The 12,264-nt window shown below is 43.5% G+C and overlaps 1 protein-coding gene across 1 annotated transcript in view; it reads left to right on the plus strand.

The window, feature by feature from the left end:
* The window catches only part of COL28A1 (collagen type XXVIII alpha 1 chain), a 312,775-nt gene extending 300,988 nt beyond the window's left edge, over nt 1-11,787 (plus strand). The window contains exons 35-36 of the mRNA XM_033931029.1: nt 9,213-9,388; nt 11,177-11,787. Coding sequence (XP_033786920.1) covers nt 9,213-9,385 — 173 coding nt within the window. The 3' untranslated portion in view covers nt 9,386-9,388; nt 11,177-11,787. The remainder of the gene's footprint in view (nt 1-9,212; nt 9,389-11,176) is intronic.
* The last annotated feature ends 477 nt before the right edge of the window (nt 11,788-12,264 follow it).

The raw sequence follows: 12,264 nt of genomic DNA on the forward strand, positions 1-12,264 counted from the left end.
CTGCCTCCCCTGCCTTTTGACAGATGAAAAACCGCATTTGCGGTTTTTCAAAATTCGTAGGGGTTCCTAAAAAGGAACCCCCGTGAATTTCGGGGAAGTACTGTATATGCAATTAGGGGCTGATTCTATAAACGGCACCGAAATTGGCCGGCCCCTAGAAAAAATGGCGCTGGCTTCATGTCAGTCATACTTAGGCACCGTTTACAGAATCGCTGCTAGTGGCGCATATGTAAAAACTTATGTACATAACATAACATAAAAACAATTTATAGACTGCATAACCATTAAGTTCTATGCAGTTAACAAAAGATTAAATAATAAACTACAATTGAATGAAAAGAACCTGAAAGTTAGCGGTTAGTTACAGAAGAATTTGGAAAACAAATAAGTTTTTAATTGTTTCTAAATAAGAAGCAGAGGACAACAGTAACTGTTTGACATTCTTATCCCAAGTGGCAGCTTGATAAAGAATACGCTCATGATATTTTTAGAATTTACAACCCGAAACGGGTGGAAATGTGGAAAAAGCATGTGTTTTACGAGAGAACCTTTGTGTCAAAATATAGAAAGAGTTAACCAGATATTGCGGAACTTGACCTAGGGATATTCTATAGTAAATACAGCCCAATTTAAAGATGATATGTGCTTTTACTAGCAACCAATGCAAATCCCGGTAGAAAGGAGTAATATGGTCAAATTTCTTTAGGCCAAAAATGAGTCTGACTGTAGCGTTTTGGATAATTCTTAGTCTGGAAAGATTTTTTTTAATACCTGAAAGGTAAATTATGTTGCAGTAATCCAGCTGAATTAGGACCAAAGATTGAACCAGTATTTTAAATGCTGGAAGATCAAAAAATGCCCTCAAAGTATGCAAATTCCTGAAATGTAGGCCAGAGGTTTAAGGGCCTACGTTTTTGGGGACTTTGCTCTTAGGGCTCCTTTTATCAAGGCACGCTACTGGGTTAGCGCGTCGGACATTTCATCACGCACTAACCCCTGCGGCAAGCCTAAAAACTAATGCGCTTGTCAATGGAGGTGTTAGCAAGTAGCGTGGCAGGCGGTTGAACGCGCGGTATTCCGCGCGTTAACCGCCTACCGCACCTTGATAAAAGGAGCCCTTAGTAGCACCTAAGTCATGCTCCACCCATAGATATGTCCATTTAGGCATTAGGTGCCGCCATGCGATAAGTGCCTATCTCTTATAGAATCAGATAGGAACCTATATCGCTCAATTAAATATATTTTCCCACTTCTTAATAATAATAATAATAACTTTATTCTTATATACCGCCAACAATCTTGCGACTTCTAGGCGGTTTACAATAAAGAGAAGTGGTTTACAATAAAGAGAAACTGTAAATACAATAAAGAGAAACTGTACATACAGCTTAAGGCTATTAAGGGTATTTTGCCAATTAACCCCCCTTTTACAAAACCGCAGAAGTGGCTTTTAGTGCAGGCCGGCACACTGTATGCTCTGCTCCATAGGCTCATAGGAACTCTATGAGTGTCGGGAGCAGCGCAGAGTTTTCAAAGCACCAGCCAGCGCTAAAAGCCACTTTCACGGTTTTGTTTAAACATTATCTTTAAAAGTCAAAAGATATATTGCATTCTTTACAACAACAAAACAAAATAAATTCAATAATACTTACATTAGAGAATGATGTGGGGACAATTTTTCCCCGTTGCCGTGGGAACTCATTTTCCTGTCCCACCCTCACGAGTTCTTTTCTTGCCCCTGCCCCATTCCTGCAAGCTCTGTCCTCATCTGCACAAGCCTCAAACACTTTAAAATCATGTGTTCGAGGCTTGTGCAGTTAAAGCAGAGTTTACAGGAATGAGGCAGGGATAGACTCTTGGGGACAGGATGGGGAAATTGAGCTCCTGAGGGGACGGGGACAAATTTGTCCCGGTGTCATTCTCTAGTGCTTATCCTAGGAATAAGCAGTAGATTTCCCTATGCTATCTTAATAAACTTTTTAAAAATCCTGCTAAGCGCCCACTTTCACTACATTCTCCGGCGACGAATTCCAGAGTCTAATTACATACAGAGTGAAGAACTATTTTCTCCTGTTTATTTTAAATCTACTACTTAGTAATTTTATCACATGCCCCCTATTCCTAGTATTTTTGTAAAGAATAAACAAGTGATTCACCTCTACTTGTTCCACTCCACTCAGTAGTTAATAGACTTCTGTCATATCTCCCCTGAGCCATCTCTTCTCTGAAGAGTCCTAGCTGCTTTAGCCTTTTCTTATAGGGAAGTCATCCCATCCCTTTTATTATTTTCATTGCCCTTTTCTGTACCTTTTCTAATTCTGCTATCTGTTTTGAGATGCAGTGACCACAAACCTGTCATTCTGATATCTATAGATCTTTCTTCGCCATTTGACACAATTGACCATGCTCTTCTACTCCAAAAACTGTCCTCAATCGGTATCTCAGGTCAGGTGCTCGATTGGTTTAAATCTTATTTTTCTGAACGAACCACTAGGGTATCATCCACAGCATTCACCAGCGAACATGGAATCCCTCAAGGATCCATCTACTTTTTAACAACTTTATTTCTCCGCTTTTGACGTTATGTCAAACCATTGGCTTTACAATCTAAGCCTAAGCGGATGATATTCAGCTTATACACCCACTGGACTCCGCCGATAACTTGATCGCAACACAGTTAATAAACCAAAAACTTGAACTCATTAAAAACTAGCTAGATGAAAATATGCCAGCCCTAAACGTAGCAAAAACAAAAATGATGCTATTATCTTGGAAAGCAGGAGTCCAGCTAAGGGGTCCAATAATCCTCAAAAAAAAGTGCCCGACAGCAAGAAACATAGAATATGACAGCAGAAAAGGGCCGACGGCCCAACAAGTCTGACCAATCATGATCCCTTCCACCCTCGAGAAACTATCCTCTATCATACCTCTGTAGCGACCCCACATGTTTGTCCCATCGTCTCTTGAAGTTGAGCGTGCTACTAGCCTCGACTTCCTGACGTGGAAGACATTCCATCTATCAATCACCCTCTCGGTAAAGAAGTATTTCCTGGTGTCCCCATGAAATCTTCCTCCCCTAAGTTTTAGCGGATGTCCTCTTGTCACTGTGGGACCCATAAGAGTGAAGATTTCGTCCTCCTCCTCGATGCGGCCCGTTATGTACTTGAAAGTTTCTATCATGTCCCCCCCTTTCTCTGCGCTCCTCGAGCGAGTATAAGCGCAGACTGCTCAGACGATCTTCATATGAAAGATCTTTAAGTCCTGAGACCATCCTTGTGGCCATTCTCTGAACTGACTCAATTCTCTTCACATCCTTTTGGTAATGTGGCCTCCAAAACTGGACACAGTACTCCAGGTGCGGTCTCACCATGGATCTGTATAATGGCATTATAACTTCGGGTTTTCGGCTTATAAAGCTTCTTCTGATGCAGCCAAGCATTTGTCTAGCCTTTGTTGAGGCTTTCTCCACCTGATTTGCAGCCTTCATTTCTTCACGGATGATTACTCCCAAGTCCCTTTCTACTTCAGTTTTTGTTAAGTTTTCTCCATTTAGGGTGTATGTAGTGCAAGGATTCCCGCTGCCAAGATGCATCACCTTACATTTTTTGGCATTAAAGTTTAGTTGGCAAGTACTGGACCATTGTTCTAGTAAAAGTAGGTCTTGTTCCATAATGTTTGAACAGATTTAAGGCTAAACTGAAAATCTTTTTATTTAACAATGCATATACAATAATTAACTTTCACTCCATCCCCTTTTCTTCTTGTTCCTCCAGAGACATCCTTAGTGATGGACCTGTATAGATAGCCCCCCCTTCCCTTTCTTTATTCCCTCTTTCCTATCAATTATTGTTCACTCTCGCTCTTGTTTTTCATTTCTTATTTCAGTCCCTCCTGTTTTGTTTTCTTTATACCTATTATATTGTACACCGCCTAGGCATGTTTGAAAGGCGTTATACCAAGCACTAAATAAACCTGAAACTTAAAGTATGGAAAATGCCAAGACATGTTAGTCATTGAGAGAAGCATATGACTTATTAAATCAAACATGTTAAACCATCCTTCTTGCTTCCCTACATTAATGTAACAATCCAGAAATAAAGCCAGACAGTTGTCAATTCTAACCTCTCAAGTGTTGAGCACATCTGGAAGGGCTTCCCAAAACTTTGGACCCTAGGTTTGTGCCTAATTTGCTAATGTCTTAATTTTTCCCCCTGCCCTAGCAACATATGGTAGCTAGCATTTAAGCCCATTACATTAACGGGTTCTAGAATAGATTAGTCTGATCCAGTATGGCTATTCTTCTTATGCCTTACCCCCATATTCAGTCTCCCATTTCCCCTTTTACCTTCCCTATTTCCACTGTTTTGCACCAACTTAAAAATATGTCCCCTTTCTCTGTCCTTCATCTCCCTCTTCATTCTCCCTTTCCCCATCAACCTTTGATTCTGCATCTTCACTTATTCTTCCAGCTCCTATCTTCAGCCCCTTTCTCTCACATGCCCCCTTTTGTAGCCCCCTTCTCCCATCTCCCTCTTTTTTCATCCCCAGCTCCCTTCTCTCACACATTCCCTTTTTATAGCCCCCAACCCTAACCCCCTTCTCATACCTGCTCTTCCAGCCCTCAGTTCTAGGCCCAGTCTCCTTATTACACCTGTCTTCCTTTTCAGGCCCCAAATCCAGACCCAGACCTCAACTTTTGCAGTCCCAAGTTCCAGCCCTCTTCTCCAAACTGTCTTCTTTTAACAGCCTCCTATACCAGGTCTCTTTTCACGAGAACCCCCCCCTCCCCATTTAAAACCTCCTTCCCTCACATGTCCCCTATTTTCAGTCCCAACTCCAAACCCCTTCTCCCATCTTTTCCCTTTCAGCTTCCAGCCCCAGCCCCCTTTTCTCACATGTCCCTAGCGTCGCCGAGGGAGAGTGATGGGGAAACCACTGCAGGCTCCTTCTACTGCGCATGCGGAGGCACAGAGTTTCAATCGCACATGTGCAGCTAAGGGTTTTATTATTATTGATACATAGAGCAACAACAAGAAAAAAAACATGTATGATTCAGTCAATAGTTTCTGTGCTAAAACCATAACAAAGAAAATGTGCATCAGCATGACTAAAAATGCAGCACATCTTGGTTAGGGACTTATTTGTAATCCTTATCTATGTGTGTGTATGTGATATGCATTTACAGTGGTACCTCGGTTTACGAGTGCACCGGTTTGCGAGTGTTTTGCAAGACGAGCAAAACATTTGCAAACTTGGTGCCTCATAAACCGAGCTTGCCTCGCTGTACGAGCTCCCCCCCAGTGATCCGGCATCCCCCCCGCTCACGTTGCCCCTCCCCTCCATCGCGATCCTACTTTCCCCCCCCCGAGCACGTCATTGACACTAACTTTACCCCGTCTTGGCACCTGTGCCGGTGCCCGAAGATCCTCCCTCTTCTGGCGCGGCCTGGGCTGGGCAGTGCGTTGGAGATCCTCCCTCTTCTGGTCTGGGCTGGACTGGGCTGGGCTGGGCTGGACTGGCTTTGAGCTTTCCAGCCTAGCCCAGACCAGAAGAGGGAGGATCTCCGATGCACCGCCCAGCCCAAGCCGCGCCAGAAGAGGGAAGATCTTCGGGCACCGGCACTGGTGCCAAGACGGGGTATAGTTAGTGTCATTGACGTGCTTGGGGGGGAAAGTAGGATTGCGGTGGAGGGGGGGGGCAATGCGAGTGGGGGGAGGATGCCGGTTCGCAGAGGGGAGGGAAGCCGGATCGTGGGGAGGGGTTTGGAACAGCGTCAGATTCCTCAAGGGGGGGAGAATGGAGCAGCGCCGGTAGCCTCGGGGGGGGGGGGGGGTGGAGGAGGTGGAACCAATCAAAGCAGTTTCCCTTACTTCCTTGGGGAAACTTGCTTTGATATACGAGCAATTTGGTTTACGAGCATGCTTCTGGAACGAATTATGCTCGTAAACCAAGGTTCCACTGTATTGTGTAGAGCTAGTTGGGGATGGATAATTATGGAAGGTAGTTTGGGGAGTTGGGAGACATTTGTGGGGGCTAGTTGAGGAAGTTTGAGGGTAGTAGGGCAGTTGCATTTGATGTTGTGATGTTGGAGGCTGTTTGGGCATGGTGAGGCAGATGTAGGGAGTATAGTAATGAAGGTGGAAGCAATTTGAAAATAGTGAGGAAGTTTTGAGGATATCTTGGAAATGGAACAGTTTAGGAGGTTTGGGGGCAGTTGTATGGGTCATTTTTGGGCATGGTGGAATTATGTTTGTTGGGAATGGAGCAGTTTGGAAAATGTGGGGCAGTTGCAGGGGACTGGTTTTTGCAGTTTCCTGGAGTATTTTTAAGGAGAACTTTTTTTGAGGTAGTGGGGCAATTCCATTGTGGGATATGGTTTTTATGAGTGGTGTGGAGATTGTGGAGGTAACTTTTTTTTTTGAAGGGATGGAGCAATTTGGGATAATTTAGAACAACTGCAGGAGTTGTAGTGCGTAGCTTTTCAGTGTGAGGCTCTTTTGCAAGGTAGGTTTTGGAGTGGGTGCAGTTTGAGGGTGGGGGAGGGGGAGATTTTGGAGCTGGAGTAATTTGGGGGAAACTATGGCAGTCGTATGTGAGGGGGTAGATTTTGGGAAGGCAGTGGTATGGGAAGAATGGAGACCAAGTTTGAAAGGAGGAATTTCTCCAAGTTTCCAAGTTTATTAAAATCTTTCAATCCCGCTTCAAGGGTAAAAACTGTCTAGGTGACTTACAATCTAAAATCATAATCCAAAATAACATTTATATATAACATCAGACATGTACATATAGGGTAAAATTGAAATACAATTATTGTAGAAAGAGGGGAAGAAAAATACAGATTGGAAACCCTTTCATGTCTTGCAGGGTTCTCTCAGGACCTGAGGACAGTTTATCTATTATGCTAAGCATCTTTAAAAAATGTTTTTAATTCCATTTTAAACTTATCAATTGAATTCAATAATCTTAGGTTTATTGGCATGGAATTCCAAAGCTGTGGACCTTTTACTGAGAATGTGGAAATTCTGATATGTTCATGAACAATTTCTTGATGAGTTGGGACAACATGGTACGAATGGATAACATAGCTGTTTTTAAGAAATGTTTGGACAATTTCCTGGATGAAAAGTCCATAGTCTGTTATTGAGAAAGACATAGGGGAAGCCACTGCTTGCCCTGGATCGGTAGCATGGAATGTTGCTACTCCTTGGGTTTTGTCCAGGTACTAATGACCTGGATTGTCCACCGTGAGAACGGGCTACTGGGATTAATGGACCATTAGTCTGACCCAGTAAGGCTATTCTTATGTTCTTATGTTAATGCATTTTTGATTTTCAGATCTAAGTGTTCTAGATTGAGTATATGGGGTCAAGAAACGTGATAAGTAAGGAGGTTCACTTGTTATAAAATACTTCTATTAACTTTTAAAGTATTAATAAGTGATACGTTGAGAGATGGGAAGCCAATGGGCTTCCCTCAAGAATGGCGTGATGTGATCAAATTTACAAATGTTAAAGATTAATCTTATAGCCGTGTTTTGGATATTTCTAACTTCTATGTTCCTTGTATGTAAGTTTCAATATTGTAGAAGTCGGAACTCCTCCTATAGAAATGCAGGGGATAGTTTTTTTAGGGGAGGAGGGGCTTATTGAGATAAGTGTGGATAATATTCAAGTGGGCAAGAGAGGCTTCTGCTCAATTAAATCATCTGTGGCTGCCCACTCTCGATATTTAGCGGCATTACACTGGGCAGTACTGCTGAATACTGCCTCGGACTGCCCATTAAAAAATGGTCAGGCCAGGGAGTGATAAAGGGAGGCAGTGTTAGGGAAGAGCATGGGGGTCATGTGGGTGCCGGGCAATATTCAGTGCTGGCACCCAGATAGCCAGGTGGGTAAATTTAGAACAGCTCAAAAGCTGTCCTAATTCTTTCTGTGTAGCTATGTGGGTGTCAGATGAATATAGGCCGCCACCCACAAACTTTTTTTTGCCTTTTAACCTCCTGATTTCCTTGAAGTGTGGCCATGAGTCTAACACTCTCTCACATTCTTTCTGGGACTGCTGGCGTGTTCATTACTTTTGGATGGCTATTGTGCATTATATTCACAGTCTCTACTGCTGTATTCTGGCGGGTACAGTGGAGCAGTTATTTCTGGATTTGCCCGGGACTTTTAGAAGCCTACAAAGTTTGGGTCCCCTATGGTGTCATAAGGTGTGTTTCCTGGCTTGCAAATGTATATTGCAATGTTGGACGACTTCTGAACTTCCCTCTTTCTGGGGATGGTGGGCCATGGTATATACTCTTGCTTCTTGAGAGGCCCGAGAGGCAGTGGGTCGCTCTTGTAAATGCAAGGTTTTTTTTCCTGGTCTGGGGGGCTTATTTGGCTTCCCTTTCACCTCGTGGGCGTAGCTTGATCGTGAATACATCATCTTGAGTACTTTTGGGCCCCCTTTGGTAGCCCATGGGTTGTTGCTTGGGATCAGATACCTCCATTTTTTTTTTTTTGGGGGGGGAGTGCTTTGCTGTTCTACTGGGGGGCCACAAGAGTAAGGGCCCCTGGTGTTCTTGTGGCCTCTTGGCTGTTTGCTGTTTTTTTTTTGGGGGGGGGGGGTTGAGTTGGGATGGGTGGGAGTGGGATGGGTCACTTTCACTGTTTCTTTGTTCTTATACCATCTGGTTGCATTGTATTGGGTTTCTATTGTTGTATTACTATATTTCAACAAAACAGATTTGAACATAACCTCCTGATTTCCTGCCTGGTCCCAGACAAAGCCTCTCCTTCTCTCCTCCTCCCCCCCTCATCTAGGTATGGCCTACCTCAGTGGTTCCCAACCCTGTCCTGGAGGAACACCAGGCCAATTGGGTTTTCAGGCTAGCCTTAATGAATATGCATGAAGCAAATTTGCATGCCTATCACTTCCATCATATGCAAATCTCTCTCATGCATATTCATTAGGGCTAGCCTGAAAACCCGATTGGCCTAGTGTTCCTCCAGGACAGGGTTGGGAATCACTGGCCTATCTGATGTTCCTGATAGTCTGTGGGGGTTGTTGGAGACAAAAGCAAAAACCCCTTGCTCTTGCCCCTTGTGGCTTCTCTAAGAAAATAGCTGCTGCAAGCTGCCATGAGAAATTACAATAAAGAGAACTGAACATTGTGGAGCTTTCCTTTTTAAAGAATCTCCAATGTTAATTTCTTAATGTTTGTTCAATAGATTCCGGGTGCCTGGAACCTTTAGAACAAGGGGATTGCAGGGAATATGTACCCAAATGGTATTATGACAAAGAAGCCAATTCTTGTGCGCAATTCTGGTATGGAGGCTGTGGTGGCACCAGTAATCGATTTGAATCAGAAAAAGAATGTCTGAAAGCGTGTTTCTATAAATAGCAGGTAAGTTATTAAGCCAACATTTTCAAACTAAAGTTATTCAGTTTAGCTGTAATTTTAACAGATGGTATGCTTTCTTTAGGATTATTTCTTCTCTCTGTAATCCTTACTCCTCTGTCCCCCACTGCACCCCCCCCCCACCAATTGATGGTAGATAATTTTCAACTTTTTTCTTCAACAAATTATGGAGACCCATTTACTTCTTCTCTAATAATCTTGTGGCCTCTGTAGGTCTCCGCTTAAACTGATTCTGACTTGACTAGGATTACCAGATTTTTAAAGTAAAAATAGAGACCACGTGGCTCCGCCCCATTCTTCCCCTAGCCCCGCCCATTCCACCCCGTCATGCTCCCACAGAAACCTTCATCATCATCTTCCCTGAGCTTGGAGCCATGTCTGGAGGGCCTCCGAGCTTGCGCAGATTTGATGTGATGACATCGCACACATGCGTCTTTGCATCACATCTGCTTGGAGGACCCCAACCTACTGCTGGGTTTTGGAAATCCATCCGGGCAACCGGACAGTCCTCTAAATAGAGGACATGTCCGGGATTTCCTGGACATCTGGTAACCCTATGACTAGTGATCCCTCCTAAATAAGGCGTGGAGTAGAGGAGTGGCCTAATGATTAGAACCTCTGTCTCAGCACCCTGAAGTTGTGGGCTCAAGCTGCATTCCATTCCTTGTGAGCCTGGGCAAGTCATTTAACTCTCCATTGTCCCAGGTACCATAGTTAGATTGTGAGCTCGCCGGTACAGATAGGGAAAGTACTTAAGAGTACTTGAATTTAAACCACTTCAGATAGAAGCAGTATATAAAAGATGCAAAGGAGGGGCCTTAGGCGTCTGGGCCAGTCAGGCCTTAGGCTCCTGTGAGTTGGGCAGGGGACGGACGGCCCACCTCTTTTGGATGGAGGTGGGCCTGCCAGCTGGTGTAAGGACCCATCTGTCTGGCCAACTTGCTAGGTGAGCCAGGGGGTTCCGGTGAGGGGGGCGGGTTTGTTGGGGGGGGTCCAGGGAAGGGGGGTTGAGGCATTTGGTTGGGGGGGGGGTCCAGCAGGAGGGATTGGGCACCCTCCTGCTGGCGATATTTGGGAAAGGGTGGGGGGGCCTACTTGCAGGAGGGGTTGGGCACCCTCCTGCCAGTGATCGTCAGGGGCGGGTGGGGGTCTTTCGGCAGGAGAGATTGGGCATCCCTCCTGCCTCGTTCGTTTAGGGGGAGGGGGAAGGGGAAAATGGCAGCCGCAATACTAATTGTAACAGGGAGATCCCTTGCCACGATTAAGTATAGCGGCCGTGTCTAAAGTAACCTAGTTCTGTAACCAGCATCTGTAACATGGCCGTTGGTTACAGAATCGGGTTTAGTTTGGGTGGGTGTAGACGGATGTCCCATGCGTCCTATAAAGAATCTGGCCCTTACTGCCTACAAAATGAGTAGCGGTAAGTGTGTTATTGCTAATTCTTTTTATGGCCAAGTGCTAGTAACAATGGCCATTAATACAGAAAGTAGAAAAAGATCATTTTTCTGCTGTAGTAAAAATAGACTTGGTGTTCTAAGGCCACTTTTTGCTGCAGCTTAGTAAAAGAACTTCTAAATTAACTGGTCATGCAAAAGATGTCTGAAAATGAGTGTAATTTTATAAAGTAAAAGAAAATGTGCATAGTTATATACAATATGTGCCCATTTATACAAAGGTGAGGCCATCACTATGCAACAATTGTGCGAGATCTATATGGAATTCTTCCAAAAGTTGTGAAGAATAACAAAACATTTGTTTTTGCTTCTCTTATAGAATCAGTTGCCAAACGCTAATGGATGAACATCACTGAACAGTTTACACAGAAGTGTGTATTTGAAAAGACATGTTAAAAGGAAGGTTTCTTTATTTGGGTGTTCCACTGATTTTGCTTGATTTCTTCTTTCTGCAAAGCAATGCTGTTCAATTCACAGCATCTTTTAAGTTGCACCAGCAAGTCATAATTTTCTTGCCTTTTTCTTTTCTGGAGTAGCCTGGTGGTAGAATTGTCAAGGCATCGGGCAACAATTTGAAGAAAAGCCATAAAAGAAGCTCTTTTAACACATATAGCCCTAGCAATGTGTTTCTAGACTAATTTGGAAGACTACTAGAGCACAAAATGGAAGACATCCCTCAATCTAAATTGTTCTCCATAAACTGTACTGTAAGGCGCCTTGAACCTCTGTAGGCATAGTGCGACTCATAAATACCAGATTAGATTAGAATCTACCTGGTACTAAATGATATAAATTAGAAGTGCAGCTTCATTTAAGTTAAACCTCCTAGAAAAGAAATCTTTCCTTTCCATTTTTTATTTTTTACAGGCTAATTGTCTATATGTATCAAAATTAAACCCCAGTCATGTAAAATATAAATTAACTGAAACAGAATATATTTTTCTGTAGTTGTTATTTTAATACATTTTTATGGCATCCTTTAATAGAGATTATATTGTTGAGTGATGGTTTTCTGTCACACATAGTACAATTTCTATTATGTAACTGAAAGATATTTAGTTGGTGGCCTTGGAATGCCACTTTTTCCTTCAATTTTGACACACTAAACTCAGATTCTATAAACAGTGCCAAGCGGCATCTACATTGTAGGCGCTGCTCAGTGCGGTTGTCAATCAATAAAAGGTGCTGTCTATAGAATCACGCCTAGTGGCACCTATGTGGACTTAGGCATCCTAGACATAGGTGCCACTCCATTAGGCCAGCTTTATACTTGCCTGATTTGGCAGTGCCTGTGTCAGATGCCTAAGTCATCCACACCTATTCTTTGCCCATAACCATGCCTACTTTTAACAAAGGTGTCCATAAGCGTGGGAGAGCACCTCCACTTAGGCAGTGCTAGGCGTCCTA

The sequence above is a fragment of the Geotrypetes seraphini genome, chromosome 2 (genome assembly GCF_902459505.1).
Source record: "Geotrypetes seraphini chromosome 2, aGeoSer1.1, whole genome shotgun sequence".
Classification (NCBI taxonomy): Eukaryota; Metazoa; Chordata; class Amphibia; order Gymnophiona; family Dermophiidae; genus Geotrypetes; species Geotrypetes seraphini.